The sequence below is a fragment of the Gobius niger genome, assembly GCF_951799975.1.
Source record: "Gobius niger genome assembly, chromosome: 4".
Lineage (NCBI taxonomy): Eukaryota > Metazoa > Chordata > Actinopteri > Gobiiformes > Gobiidae > Gobius > Gobius niger.
Window position 1 is genome coordinate 21,091,350 of NC_136855.1, and position 16,160 is coordinate 21,107,509.

General features: G+C 39.7%; 2 protein-coding genes across 2 annotated transcripts in view; both read right to left on the bottom strand.

Annotated features, from left to right (window-relative positions):
* The window catches only part of smyd3 (SET and MYND domain containing 3), a 64,874-nt gene extending 58,263 nt beyond the window's left edge, over positions 1-6,611 (bottom strand). Inside the window, exon 1 of the mRNA XM_079555358.1 lies at positions 6,383-6,611. Within this exon, the coding sequence (XP_079411484.1) occupies positions 6,383-6,543 (161 nt within the window). The 5' untranslated portion in view covers positions 6,544-6,611. The remainder of the gene's footprint in view (positions 1-6,382) is intronic.
* Positions 6,612-7,857: 1,246 nt separating this feature from the next.
* cnsta (consortin, connexin sorting protein a) lies at positions 7,858-16,062 on the bottom strand. The gene is made up of 13 exons (XM_079555633.1): positions 15,942-16,062; positions 14,930-14,975; positions 14,506-14,847; positions 13,520-13,959; positions 12,792-12,822; positions 12,272-12,358; positions 11,810-11,891; positions 11,032-11,053; positions 10,826-10,868; positions 10,178-10,719; positions 9,715-9,894; positions 8,256-8,394; positions 7,858-8,179 (listed from the first exon to the last, which is right to left on the bottom strand). The coding sequence occupies exons 2-13, from the start codon at positions 14,940-14,942 to the stop codon at positions 7,971-7,973; spliced, it is 2,130 nt and encodes a 709-aa protein (XP_079411759.1). The 5' UTR covers positions 14,943-14,975; positions 15,942-16,062; the 3' UTR covers positions 7,858-7,970.
* Between the last annotated feature and the right edge of the window lie 98 nt (positions 16,063-16,160).

The following is a 16,160-nucleotide window of genomic DNA, read 5'->3' on the forward strand; positions in this document are numbered from 1 at the left end:
TTAACTTGCAATCCAGTAATAAAGATTATGGACAAAAAGCCAATCCACTACCACCACTACAATATTCTTGAGAAGCATAAACGTTTTGAAAACTTTCTCAAACTAATATTCAAATGTATCAATAATCGAGAGACACAACTGTACGATTCCCCAAGAGCCAAGACTTACTTTGGTCAGTCTGCCATTTCGCACAAAGATCCAAAGCTGTGGAACTTATTATAAAATCATATCTGAGTTTCTAACGTTCACCTCTAGGATTAAGTCTTGGCTGAAAACAAACCAAAGCAGTTCCCCTTTGTAAATAGCACTAAGTCTGTGTGAACGAAAGACTGTGCTGCTGCCTGTGTTGTACTGTATGTGTGTGATTGAAAATGTTTAATATACATTTTCTAATACTGTATTTTACTTTTGTAAATGTGTAGAAAAGGCCCAACCAATGCTGTGACTTAGTATTAGTGAGAAGCTCTTTATGCGTTGAATTGTGAATTGCATCGTCTCTGATGAATGAATGAATAAATAAATAGAAAATATGCCTTTAAATTTGCGCATATTATTTCTTTATAGAGCTATTGCTAGCAATCTGGGGGTTGTGTGTTTTATTGTCAAACCCTAGTCCTCGCATCGATCAAACTTAATTCTATTTCAATTCTTTATATCAAAGGCAACTTTTTTTTTCTTCACTAATATGTCATAAACATTCAATGTAAAAGGTTTCTATTCCCTCCAAGTCCAAACACCACCAACAGACAAATAAGCACCCACTTATATCATAAAATATAAGTAGGTTAAAAACTACTGCGACAAAAACAATGGGCGATGTTTCAACGAATGATGCTTCTCCAATCAAAGCCCAACATGTTTGAGAATATACAACCATTGCCACTTTAAACACCTAAACATCATTAAACCTAAATCCAAGAACAGGTGACGTCAATTCAATTCACCAATATGTGGCTGCAGTCGACCACACACACGATCATAATTTAAACTAAACAAATGATCCAGCCCTGGTCTTTGAGTCAGGCTTGCCCAGGACCATATGATTAGTGAGTAATGCATGAATAATCTTACTAAATATAGTCACGAATCATGGAACATTGCAAATACTAAAAAAGGCTGCATGAAAGATACTTAATCCCCTCTGTTCATTATTTGCCATTGCATGATAACAACAGTGTGCTTCCTATTGCGAGGATTATCTTTCATTAGTTCATTCCGGTTTTCCATTTTTTCCATTCTTTCTTTCCTTCCATGTGCCCATCTTAGAAAAAATAAATGATTATCAATGTTTCGGCACATAATAACTGGACTAAGCTCACAGCTGAGAAATGACAATATAATTAAATATTCGCTGAAGTAAAGGTCAATATTGTAAGCTGGCAGATTGTCCAGGTGGCATTGATGATCAAATGTAGATGATGAATGTTCCTGCAGGGCCAAAAAAAAGTACACCTTAGCCTTAAGTTGAAGCTTTATGCAGCAGCTCAGTGCTTAATAAGGGGGTGCTGCAACTTTTCTAATGAGATGTGCAATGTATTGAGAGTACAAGAGTGAATAGCAGCATAATGTCTTATAATTTAGCAAAAATGTTTAGCATTGGCCCAAAACCATGAGCTGCTAAGCATTAAGCTCGAACAGCCCAAAGACAATGACCCTCCATGGGTTCGGACGTTGAGTCAACTTGGTACATCTCTACCAGCTCAGTCATTTGGCTTGCCTCAGCATGTCTGGGGTGTGTGTGTGTAAGGGCTGGTTAATTAGCGTCCTGTTCCTGCACAGTAGCCACTACAGTTACTTCATGTACGCGTGTAAGTTAATAATTAGTGTGGATCTCCTCTTTTCTGGGCCGTCCTGTCAGGCACCAGTGAGTTTCCTTATATACCCAGACTAACACGGCATGATACAAAACTCACTCCCTTGTGATACAGTAGCTTATACTGTAGCCATCAATTATTTGTGAAAATATAATACTAAATCTGGATCATCAAATGCATGGACTCATCAAGTATTCAAATAATGTGTTATATGCAGGACCAGTCTCAGATAAATGTAAGAAATGCTGTGATACAAAGTGCTTTTTGAATGAAATAGCCTATGGATGGAGTGGCAATGGCATTGTGGAGCCAACAGGAGAGTTGGTAGATAGAGCCATGGGCAGGACTTCCCGTCATTGTAGCAAGAGAAGCATCCATAAAAAGTATAATGTGTGAAAGTAAACAACAAGGACCAAACATTGTAGTTTTGAAAACGATGCAGCTATTAGTGCGGTTAATATGGAGGAACGTTATATAGTCATTTTGTCAGTCAGTTTGATCATCGAGGAGCCTCAGCACGCTACTGCCCTCTAGTGCCTCTGAACGCAACAGCATTAACTGGAGAACAAAGGCTCAGAAAATGCTGCAGGCGCTTCCAGCACAACTGCAGTGACGCACCGGCACACCACACACTGGAGGGCTCTGACTGAGAGAATGAGGAAAGATGGAGAGAGAGGAAAGATGGAGAGAGAGGAAAGATGGAGAGAGAGGAGGGAGATGGAGACAGAGGGACCAGCTGTGAGACCGTTCATAGCTGTGAGTGAAGCCCTGCTGAGAACTTAATGGTTATTTACAGCATGATTCAGCCACACCTGAAGACTCACATGGGACAAGTCCAACTGGGCTTTATTACCAGGACGAAGCAGTGGACACACATACTGGAAAACTTTGAAATACACTGAAGTTGAGGACACAATAGTCTGTATTCAATGGAATATAATGTAGTTATAATAACTTTCAGATCAGGTTACAGAGAAAAACATTTCTATCCATAGTTGGCCTACAATTGTGAGTCAAGACCAACTCACAATCTAATTTTGTAATTTTCATGGTAAGTATATTGACAAGGAAAGCACTTTTCCTTCATCTTTAATGTGTTAAGATGCTTGTTTTGTAGTTTACAGTTTTCTTGTGTTCTCCGGATCACTGAAAAGAGATATATCGAAGAATGGATAAAAAATTATAATTGAGAAGCAATGCAAAACAGATGGAGGAGTGTAAAACCAGCGGAGCAGATGGATGGATGAGACCAGTGATGCAGAGAAACGACTTTTAAACTGTCACCTTTCGTCTGCTCCTCAGCCTCACTCTTTCTTAAAGAGCCATCTGTGTTTATGGATAGTTACATTTCTACATAAAACTACACATGAATTAACGCATTAGTTCAATGTTGCAGTTTGAATTGTTTTTGTGTTGCAAACAGGGTTTGTGTGTAGTCTAAAAGAGATAATGATCAATTACTAAATGATAAATGGTAATGGTAAATTGTCTCAACTTATACATCGCTGTTTCCACCTACATTAGGCACTCAAAGCGCTTTACAGCAAGGACCCACTCACCCATTCATACTCTCATTCATACACCAATGTACGCAGACACTGGGGGCAATGTGGGTGAAGAGTCTTGCCCAAGGACACAACGACAGTGTGCACTTTCAGGAGGTGGGATTTCAACACCCGACGTTGCGATCATGAGACGACCCGCTTTACCATCAGTTGTCAACTTTTATTGACAGCGATAAATAATCAATAGTTGTTGCAGTATCACATACCAACTAAGCTGAACCCCACTTAAAATAAACCCTTAAAAAGGAACAGGCCAACTTTTTTCCACTCTGAAATATGTTCTTACCTGAGCTTAGACGAGTTGATTAATACCTGTCTGGTCTTTGTGCGTGCGCTCGCAAAACGACCAAAGATGTTGTTAGCATTTTGCCTCTCCCAATGTATTCCTATAGCTCCAAACGGGTTGAAGTTATATTATATTATTAGAAGCGACCAAGCTTTTTCACGGGCACAGGGACCAGACAGGTACGTATCAACTCGTATAAGCTTAGGTAAGAAAAAGGGTGGCCTATTCCTTTAAGACATTCCTAAAGTTGATACATGATTGTTCACACACACGCTCACACACACCACAGCCTTGCCTTGAATAAAAATCAACACAAATTAGTAACTATGAGCACTCATATTCTTTCCCATCAACTGACAACAAACAACGGGGAAATCATTTGAGAGCCTTTCTGTCAAAAGCCTCAATTTTAAACTAGAGCAAACCTCAACCACCACTGAGTTATTTCTCTCATCTGTCAAACATGCTTTGAAAATGATGTTACCCAATTCAATCATTGCTTATTCAGTAAACAGACCATTTCAGTGTATTTTTTTTATTTCTTGTCAGTGCTGCTTCAAAGTTCCACAGTGCGGTCCCAATAGAGAACAAGTGAAAGATTGCCAGTGGATAAAAAGACTTTGCCACAGATAAAGCAATAAGACTTTAGATTGAAAGACAGATGACTTGAGCCTTTGGGACCCATTTTGGAATTACTCTCTATGGAAAGCTGTGGTCTGTCCTGTTTATCTTTATTCAACATCAAGAGTCAACATCAAAAGGCCAACAACTCATGTTAATCATATTAAAACTTCAAATCCATGTAGCTAAGGTTGTGAATGGACTACACCTCTAGCAGATAATTACAGAGAACAAAATCCGTCAATTTAAAAGATAAACCACATCAACCACGTAGTACCATCATCAAACACTGCACACAGGCCATGCCTAAGCAGGGAAGGGCCTGGTTGGTACTTGAATGGAGACCGCTGGGGAACACCAGGAAGCCTGGGAAAATGTAGTGAGTGAGTGGTTGGTGGAGCCAATGGCACAGATTGGCAGCCTCGCTTACGTCAGTCTACCCCAGGGCAGCTGTGGCTACAATGGTAGTTACCACCACCAAGTATGGAGTGAATGAATAATGCAATGTAAAGCGATACCTAAAACCAATGCATTATTATTAGACTCGAGTGCCATCAGGGCTGGCGAAGGGAAGCGCTGCCCTCAAACACACACTTACGCACTCCTCTCGTCGAACACAAGTATCAGAAAAATTAACATTGTTATTGGCAGCAGTGTGCGAAGTGTACAAAATGAGCGGGCAACGCGCTCGCCTCCCCTCAAACACTCACTACACACATCTCTCGTCAATGTAATGCAAAAATCAACATTGTAAATTTACAGAGCCCATTAAAGTCTATGGGCAACTGAGAGCCTGGGTCTCCTCACGTTTAACTGAATGAGCAAAACCTGGTGAAAATGATCTGGAATAAAAGGTTATACAAATTACTTGGATAGTCTTTATGAATTTTTCGCAAACCTAAGTAAAATCTTGATATCTCAACATACTAAAATATGCTTCAATACGCACATATGGGGTAATAAAAATGAATACAATGTTTCTCTGTACTCAACTAAAGCTGAGCAAAGCGCTCAGCATTGTCACAAAACACCTTTTCACATTGCCAGGTACCGAGAAGGCATAGGTTGTATAAACCGCAAATCAGTTACATCATTACAGCTTCTTTAACTTTGTTGTTTGTGAACCTCTGGCAAAACACACAGTTTTCAACTTTTCATATGATCTATTCCGTTCTCCAGTGTATCAGTCATTACTTGTCTAAATGACTCGAGGTCTGTAATTACACAGCTTTGATCCCAACATAGTTTCCTACATCCCCAAAGAGTCCACATTAAAGCTTACATCATGAACATAGTACTGTATGGCTTTGAGAAGTATCCTTTAAGATGATATTTAAGTGAAAACAAATTGTGTATGGCCCTATGTACTTTTAATGACACCCAGTATAATTAATAGATTACAATTCAAAACAATATTCAGTATGTGCGAGATGCAACAGTGACACTTGTTGAAAGACTCGAATCATGATTTGCTCAGTCAGAACAGCTATAAGTGTCTTGTTTTGTTTTTTCAAGCTCAGGCTCAAATTCAAGTTGATTTCTCTGGTTGACATACTTCTGTCATACATTTGGAGATAGGACTCATGGCCTCCAACCTACAAACACTTTTTGAAAAAAAAAACGTTTTCGGAAAAAGAAAAAAAAATCTTAAAAATCTGTAATAGGTACTGTAGCCATAGAAATGTATTTCTTTATAGCCTAAAGTCTAATTAGGAACATATTGTTATATCAACTTTTTTCTAATGGTATTTCTAATCACAAGTCGCACTCTAGGTATGCGGCTATGGCGCCCTCTGCTGGTTCAAATAATTATCCACAAATTGCTAGTGGCGCCACAAACTGTTTTCCTAAGGTTTCCTCAGTTTATCGACAATAATAAAATGAGATCACACAGTGCGAAAGGCTGCAAACTCAACCAAGAAACAACGGCTGCTTTCAATGTATATTTACCACTAGCCTATAGCCTACAAAAGCACTTATCTGCCAAGTTCATCCAGGTGTCAAATACGCCAAGAACACGCGTTCTTCACATGGATACAGATAATCGACATAGTGAATAATCTGCAAACGGACATAGAAAACCTACTCATTCTTACCGTGAAAAGCAGTGATGGCAGACATTTTTGGCCCATTTGTTGGAGACACATGCGGCCTGGGGCTCCGCGGAGTACAGGAGCTCTCCTCTCCTGATGCTGGCTGTGGCCCACAGCCCGTTCCCTTTTCCAGGGCTCACAAACCGGTCCACTTTCGGAGCCATGTGAGGTTTCCCTTCCCTTACTGCAACGCTGCTCTGTTTACATCCGCATTAGACGTGCTGGATGCGTAATGACGTCACAAATTACGTATTATTATCAGTCTATGATTATGATGCATCTGTATAAAACAATAAGCTACAAAAGTACAGTCAGAATGAAGTAATGACAGTCTGGTTCACTGTCAAATATTTTATTCAACAGGAGGAAAGGCAGTTTTCTGAAACAATCAAAGTTTCTCATCAATTGGTAATAAAAGGATGAACATTGTCATTCATAATATCTTTAACACAAAAGACAGGTTTTGATACATTCATATAGAATGTGTAAAATGTAAATTACAATCTGTGTTAAACTTGAGATCTACAGTAAACCTTTTTAATATTAAAAAGAAGACATAACTTAATGACAATTAAACATCTGTATAATAAATAACAAAATGAAAAGACTACATTTCTGAGTAAAATCGTCTGAACCAGCCAGACAAGGTGCAAATAAAATAGGTTTGATGTCCCTGTAAAAACCTCAAATCTCAAGTGTGTGTCTGTTATAAACTTACAACTTTCAAAACTTTGAGTTAATATGGAGTTAATATGCATAGTATAAACGGTCCTGTTTGTCTGAGTTCGGGAGATGTGTGGTTTTTAAAGTGACTTCATATGGCATCCACAAAATAACATTTAATGCCAGACGCATTATTGCATTGGACTTCACATACAGACTGTGGATACAAATTTAAGACTGGCTTGTAGAAATATTGTAAAATTAAAAAAGTACCTCTCGTGCAAACATTATATTAACAAAGAGTACATTAAAAATCTGCCTCTTATACAAGTAGTAAATGCTACACAACTCAAGTACTGGAGCAGTCACTTGTTGGGCAAATGTTGGATTTTTAGGTCATTGTAATAGTAGCATACAGTACTGCTGCATTAACTTAATTATTTTTCTCAGAGGCTCTTTAGATGAAAAAGATTTATAAAATGTGTACAATATCCACATAAAGACACTTAAGACATGTTGAGTTCATTCCAAGTCATAAACACAATGCTTTTTGATCATTCAATTTTTTAACAAAACCAGCATCAGCTTCTCAACTTCCTATTTGTGCAGTATGTGCAGACAGCGTCCACATGCCATCTTTCACAAGCTATACATTATGGTCATATTTACATTCATACCATATTTTACAGGATTAAGAGAGTCCAGTGCTGAAGCGTTTGAATAACAAGCCACTGACCTTTACAGAGCTGATGAATTTACACTTCTAACGAAAAAAACAAACAATCCAAGTTGTTTTTTAAAAAGTCAACCCAGACTTTAAAAACCCCAGGTGCGCTTCTTGGGTTTCAGTTTCATCAGTGGAGATTCACTAACGCAGAGATAGAAACATCCAAAAGCAAAGTGTATAATCTGAAGTAAAAATGCCCGTCTAAGAGGATGGAGCAAACCAGAGTTGGATTTGAGTTACTCCCCGTTGGATCTGACCAATGTAGAAGTCTGCGTTTCTGGAAAAGTCCTGGCAGACTGACGAGTGAGTGTCCCCCAGCGCACAGTACAGAGCTGTGCCTCCAATGCTGATCACTACAGTGACCAGGCACAGAAGGACGAGGAGGAGGCAGGAGTCCCCGCCGCCCATCTCTGAGCAAAAGAAAACATTTCATCATCATTTAAAACTATTCTTTGTTTTACGTTTAGTCAGTTAAGTCATACAAACCGCTGTCAAAGCCGTCATCAGGAACTTTGAAGTGAACTCGTCTTTTTGCTGGCAGAGGCGCTAGACTGGCAGGTATTGGACTTTCATTACATACGCTTCGCTTCTTCAAAATAGACACCAGGCCAGGGGCAGGAACCATCTATAATAAAAGGCACCATTACATCACTACTACTACACTGAGGAGGTATTGTCCACACTATACATTACACAAGATGCTGTTTGCTGCAAGGCTGCCTGACATGGATGTATTAGGAGCTTACACAGCAGTGTAACATGCAAATAAGATGTTGATTACACAGCCCATTCTCAATTGTTCTGATGTTGCTGCTTTAAAGGAATAGGCCACCGTTTTTATATACAAAGATATGTTCTTACCTAACCTTAGTCCAGTTAATATATTACCGTCTGGTACGCAGCCTCTCCCACATGTCATATAGCTCCAAAAAAGCTCACGATAGAAGCTACCAAGCTCTTCCACGTGTTCCCTATTTAAATAAAGTTACGTGAAGTGTTTTCATGCGAAGTATATTTACACAGAAAAGTAACATGTCGATTTTATAAGCAGATAAAAAGGGGGACTATATTGTGAGGCGTAATGATATGAGGAGCACAACGTCCGCGCAGTAACTCCTAAAGACTTCCCCCGCTCACTTCCGTCAATAGAAGCTGTGTGACTTGTACAGAGCTCGCAGAGAACAGTTGAAGAAGCGTCCATAACTTGTGAACAATGCCTTTTATGCGCATCGTGCCGGGCTGTGATAACAAGCAGAAAGTATATAGTGTAGTAATGTTTCACAGATTTCCAACTCACCCCGGACGACGACACAGGACTCAGGACCTCGACCATGAGGTAGGAATGTGAGAGCACTTTCCGAAAATACATTTTCTGCTTGTTGTAAAAGGCTCTCTACAAGTCACGCAGCTTCTATTGACGGAAGTGAGCGGGGGAAGTCTTTAGGAGTTACTGCGCGGACGTTGTGCTCCTCATATCATTACGCCTCACAATAAAGTACCCCTTTTTATCTGCTTATAAAATCGACATGTTACTTTTCTGTGTAAATATACTTCGCATGAAAACACTTCACGTAACTTTATTTAAATAGGGAACACGTGGAAGAGCTTGGTAGCTTCTATCGTGAGCTTTTTTGGAGCTATATGACATGTGGGAGAGGCTGCGTATGTGCTCCGTTTGCATGACAGAGCGCACGGACAAAGACCAGACGGGGATATATTAACTCGACTAAGGTTAGGTAGGAACATATCTCAGTATGTAAAAACGGTGGCCTATTCCTTTAAGGAGATGGACAAAATGTATTACATCCATCAGGGAAAATATATAGCATTAAGAGCTTGATAATAGTCTTTATGCCATGCCTGGGTGGTTGCACATTGCATCATGTCAGGCTTGCAAGTAAAACTAGCAACACACCAAAAACAGTGGTACATGTAATATGCACACCTCTTCAACAGTGATAAGTTTAGCCAGAGTATCTAATGTGGCAGCAGCTCGGATGAGCTCTGCCGGCTCAACCTCATAGTCCTCCTCCTCCTCTTCTATCCCTACATCCTCGAGGCTGGGGGGGCAGATGTACTCTTCAGTGGGATGCATCTCGGAGGGTAGACAGTTCTTACCAGTACCCTAGAGAGAAAACGCATCTGCTTTTAAACTTTTGAGCCTTTTTGTAGTTTCTGCCTGTGGATACGCATTATTTATCATAATTATAGTAACCTCTTTTATTTGGCAAGCTTTATACACAACTATTAAGATTATGCAATGGTATATAGTTAAAAGTATATTTGACAGTTTTGCAAAGTGCCATATAAAAGTAATTAAGTAAAGCAAAAGCAATAAAACTACACTTTGTCAACAGTTCACACTTCCATTGTGTTGCTAACTAAACGCTAAATGTATAATTGTGCACCTGTATGTCTTCTGGGCTGAGCTGCGTTTCCTCCTGTTCACTTTTGGATTCCTGCTGTCGGATCTCCACCGCTGCTGCACTGACAACAGTCTCCACTGGAAGTGTCTCGGGACAAAAAGCTTTTCCATTGTGCTCTTCCTCCTCTGCTTCATCGTCATCCTCCATGTCCAGAGCCTCTGTGGCCTCCTCTACATCTCGCTCCTCCTCTGGATTGGGCTCTTTTTCCTGGGCTGGATCTGCTCCTTGCTGCTCTGCGGTTTTGGACTGGTCCATGTCCTTAGAGTCAGAGGGGGGAATCCCATCTTCCTCAGCCAACATGGTGCATGCCAGCCCGCCCTTGGGCTCATCTACTTTACACTCATTTCCCTCCTTCTCATTCGATTGAGACAGCTGGAAACTGTCGGTCCTTTCCAAATTATAATCCTCCCATTCACCCTCAGTGACCTCAGAAGAATCCATTGGATCACTCTGATCAATAGAGGGCGACGATAAAAAACTACCAGAGCAATCTTCTTTCTTTACTTGCTCCATTCGTCCTTTTGCTTGAAAATGTAAATAAGTCACAGCACATAAATTAAATTCTGTGATTTGGGTATACATTTGCAAATAGACAAACAAAATAAAATATAACGGAGCCTGGGTATTTACCTAAGCTGCATGAAGGCACTACCATAGGATCCAGAGGAGCACACTAAAATGTCAATACGGGCAAATACGTATTACTACAGAAAAGCACTAACAAGCTCAAACCACACACACACACACGCACACACACACTCAATGTCGTCTTACAGGGAATATTACAGTTTATTTTGTTAGTATTCACACAACACAACTTTTCAGAAGGGACTTACCACAGCATCACTCGCCTTTGGTCTGTAAACAAACAAATAAATAGGATTGTGAGCACTGATGTAGTAAATGTAGACGTGTAAAAAAGAGTTACACTTCGTTCGTCTCCCAGTTTAATATTAGCCACAGCAAATTTCACAAGTCGCTACAAGGCAGCAAAATGAAACTCTAGTACTGTCATGGGCTCAAATGTCTAAATATGGTTGCTGCTGAAGCAGCAAAAGGCTAGGACTGGGTATCGTTACATTTTTCCGATACCGGTACTTTAACGATACCTGAACTACACCGTTTTCGATATCTAAACTCAAATATTTGTCATCTACAATCAGAAAACCATATATATATTTATTCCATCTAAAAGACCATTTATTTTCAATTTGAATCATTTATTGGAGCTGAAACAACCAAGTAACTTTGTTTAATGCTGTCCTTAAACCCAACAGGCATCAAAACCTAGTCTCTAAAGATGTACTTTTTTTAGTACTTCCGATACTTTTATTTTTCGATACCAGAAGTACCTAAACTTTGTTTTTTTCGATACCACACTGGTATCTTTAATGAAATCCAGCCCTAAAAAGGCCATGTGTCATTTGATTTAATTTATCACACATCAAGATGCATGAGAGCATTCAGATATTCAATTTACACACAGCAAGGACATAGTCTCTGTGTGACACCAAAGTTGGAAAAAATATTGAAGTGAGTCTTGGTGCATTAAAATGACTGTTTAACTGTCTGGGTCATTGCATAATATCTACACTCTAAGCTCCTTTTACTCACCGGCTGTGTGTGAGGCAGATATGCTTGAGAGTGTCCAGATGCTGAGCTGTCAGTGCAGGGGATGTCTTGTTACATCGAGTCTCTGGGGCCATAGAAAAAAGTGACAGCAATATTAACCATCAATTTCAAAGGAAAAAATAAAAATATGTATTTATTATTATTAGGCCCAAGCACCATCAGGGCTGGAGAAGTTGCTCTTAAAATCTTATATAGCAGAGTCAAAAAACACCTTTTCACTTTGTCAGGTATTGAGAGGGCGTTAGCGCCCCCAGACAAAAGAATAACTCAAAATCGCCATAAATATTTCATTCCAAGATCCAAAAACTAAGACCCCTAAAAAAACAAACCAACTTAAAGGCAGTAGCAATAATACCATAATCGAAGACTGAGTAAGACACGCCCCTTGCTTTGGGCAGGACGGTCGGCGAGGGCCGATAATCGCCGCTTTGCAGCTATATTTACCCCATTGTTTCTGTAGAGCACTTAGATTATCCAGTAGTCTCTGGTGATAGAGTCGCTCAAGTTGTAAGCACCAAACTGCCCTTTGGTCTGAACATCAAAAGGTTAAGAAACACTATTGCGTAACGTCTGCACAGGTAAAAAGCAGAAAATAAGTGTATTTTGCCAAATTCCTGTTCAGTTCTTGTAACACACCAAAAGCTTTTTACAACTTAATACTTAATGTAAAAAAAAAAAAATCTGTATACGCCTCACAGAGCTAAGCTTTTCCTACTCCAAGGCTTGTTTTGGATCCTTCTAAATCTTTTTGCCTTTTCATTTTTCAATGTATTGACATTTTGTCTTTGAAACTACTATGCAAAACTGACCTAGTAATATTTATTGATATTTCAAAACATTTCTAAATTTATACAAAAATATATATATATAACTTAAACTTAAAAACTGCTTACTACTGTAATGCCATTGGTTCTGTGGTTATAGTAACTACACAAACCCATTTACACTGAAGCCTTAAGGATACAGTCTTCACGGGAGACAAACGCCTCAGCTATCTGTACAAAAAAAGAAAGTAATCATTGTCAATAGAGGAATGATAAAATTATATCTTATGAAGTCAACACTTGCATTTAAAAGAGACAAAGGCTTATAAATGACCGACAGAAAGAGGTTACTTCTCTTCAGCAAGTTCTCTCTCAAGCAGCTCAGATCAGCCGACCTCAGAACAACAGATGCATTTGTGTGTGTAAGAAAGAGACAGTGACAGAAAAGCCAGGAATGAGGGAGAGGAGGAGGAGAGAGGGAGGGCACAATGTCTCTTGCATTTGTAATGGGGCGCTGGGTACTGGATTCTTTCACTTCCTTCCATTTAAATTATATAAAACACTGACGTGTTAAAATTGAAAGTCATTATGATCTCTCACCAATGTTCAAACTTGCAGCTGTTTGCCTGGCTGTCAGTGCAGCTCAGGAATGTCAAGCTGAAGTTTAAATCAAAGTGACAGAAAATGCACACCCTGAAACAGGCAAGTTGAGTCATGCAAGCTACTCAAAAACGTTTTTTTTTGTTTTGTTTTTAATCTAATTGCAGTGTGTGGCACTTTGCATTCCCACAGTGGCAGACACACAGGTGAAGCACACCCATGCCATACCTCACAGTGCAAAGTGCAAATGTTGTACAATACAAAGTGCACAAAATAGACCAAGTACTGAAGGTAAAGCGCAACCAGCTCTGGTAAATCAAACAATTACCTGATGAAGGTACTGAGGAAGGTGTGTGTCATCACCCCTTTCTGCCAGTTGATCCAGAAATCCAAGGAGCTGTGTTGGTTCTTGGTTCATTGTGATCTTTGTGGTGCAAGTTGGTTCAATTGAAGTTTCTATTTCAGCTAAAGTAGGAGCAGTAAAAGACACACTACGCTGACTTAGTAGCTCTCTCTCATCAAATGAAACAGCACTGGGTCCAATTTCAGGAGGCCGTGTATGGTTTAAGACAGTTTCTTGACATGAGGTATAATGTTCTGAGCTGGATAATGATTTTGCAAAGGTTAACTCAGTTTTAGTGTCCCCATAACATGAATCCAATGCACTGCTGTGACTTTGCTTTCCTGGGCCCCCCATGAGGGGAACAGGGGACACAGGCTCTGGACTAGTCCCAGGGCTGAAACCACAGGTTGCCTCCAGCAGACTTCCTACAAAGACAAAAGAATATTAAGTCAATGTTGCAGTCCTGAGGTGAAAACTGTACATGCATCAGTTCACGTGCACTGTGCTTGGGAGCATGTGACCACTGACAAGACACATTTTAATTATACTGAAAGGTATGTGTGCTGCTTCTGTTTTGTGTAGGTTACGCGAGTGCTGTTACAGCATATCAAAAGAAGGCAAATTAGTTGTGAACATGCAAGTGCATACCCTCAATCACAGAATGTTAAAAAGATTCTTTTTTTGTTCAATTAAAGATGTCTAAAATATTATACACCTTGAGAATTACTAATAATGCTGTACATACTGTACATATCTCCTGTCACTTTAGTTAAACATGCACAAACTCAGTGATGCATAAGGTGATTGTCCATGACACATTAAGGCACACGCCCGCTCAATAAAATCAACTGGGATTTAGTGATTACCTGATTAAACGTTTATTGGTGTGAGTTCAAGTAATCTGATTGGTTTGATGATTATTTCTGTAACCTGTGTTAAGAGAGTGATTGTTACGCAATAAGGGAACATACCTGTTTCTGAATACGAGGAGTCGGTCATGGGAGTGTCGGGGGACTGGCAGCGAATTAAACTGGATTCCTCAGAGTCTTCTTCCTCCTTCATCTCCTCATCCTGGTCTTCCTCCATTTGTCTTGCACAGATGTTTTTGTCCTGTCCATCCACCTCGTAATTTCCATTGCTTTTAAAAGAGGCTTTTGTTGTCGGAAACGGTTGCACTCGATTCTCATTTTCTGAGGCAAGGCGACTTTGTGTTTGTGCGAGTTCATTGAGGTTTTCTGGGGACACTGCGAGGCTGTCACAGTGATCGACCTCTTCTGACATTATACTGTCCTCCATTCCAAACTGAGACCGCCCTTCAGTCAAAGCAGGAAAACATTTACTGTATAAAACTATCAACTTTACAAAGCTTTAATTTGGCCTTTTTTGTCAACTTACCACCATGATCCATTGGCCTACACAATGCTTGTGTCTCCGATTCGGTCTGCACAGATTAACGGATGGAAAACGTGAGTGAAGAAAGTGCACCATTAGATGTTAGGCTCAAAGGTAATAACAGAAAATGAGTGAGAGAGGCAAACAGGTTGGCTTCCATTCCTAAGCCAAACCCTGAGGCCACAAGCAAAAAAAAAACCTTATTCAGCACAATCTCTGTTTTATCACTTATATCTTAGGGCCGTATATTATTAGGAAAAGAGATACGAAAGTATAGTAAGTAGAGTATAATTTCTTTTTCAAACCTCGTTAGTTTAGGTTTTTGATGTAGCTCAAAGTCTATCTATAAACCGTGTAAACGGAGTGCAGGTACATCAGTGATATCTTGCAAAAGTCCAGGTTAATGTCCTGTATTGTATTGAGACATAGACATCCCAGCATTTAATACAATATTTAAGACATCAAAAAATAACTAATTAGCAAGATTTACAGGATTAACCACTGAGCACAAACAACATGCAGCCCACCATTCCACTCTTGCATTTGACATGTTCATTTGCCCCAGTCACACAGCTCAAGGTGGCCTAGGTCAAGAGTTTTCAAGACAAGAAGGTAATGAGGTAATGTGGCACAAAATACTGCCTCGAAATGCTTGTTCAGATGATAATAATACCTACATATAGTTACAAATAGCACAACCATTGGCCATTTCACTAATGTCATTGATGTTTGTAAATGTTTTCAGAAGCTAACCTACCTGTCAGTTGCATTGCTGTGAATGACTATAAAATTAACATTTTAAACCGTAGCGCTATTACGGACATCAGAAAACAAGAAAACCCCAAACCAGCAAGTATGATGTCCCATTTTAATGAAGTTGTTGCTAATTTTAGCTAGCTAGCCACACCTGGACAAACGCCATATGACTACAAAATTAAGCTAACATCAAATTGATTGAGACAAAATAAGTAATCATGTGGAACACTGGTCGTGTCACCACATAATCAGGACTTACAGGTCACCGGTGTCGTGAATGGCATAACATCGAGCATCGGACACAAATGATATTAGGATGTGTTTACGTACTGTCAAGCGCATTTCACTGCGCATGCGCCCTTGGCTGGTAAATTTGCACGAATTGTCGCCCCCTGCTGTCAATGCGGCGGGGTGCAGCCAACGTAGAACTGTATTTTGCTTTCTTAAAAACAGCGTGTACGACTCAGTGTAAATAACG

What these genes read in the sequence shown, in the direction of transcription:
- cnsta (XM_079555633.1), bottom strand. An exon ending in CTCCTCGTATTCAGAAACAG is followed by an intron (nt 13,960 to 14,505) that starts GTATGTTCCCTT and finishes TTGTCTTTGTAG; the next exon opens with GAAGTCTGCTGGAGGCAACC. An exon ending in AACTTATCACTGTTGAAGAG is followed by an intron (nt 8,395 to 9,714) that starts GTGTGCATATTA and finishes CTTTTATTATAG; the next exon opens with ATGGTTCCTGCCCCTGGCCT.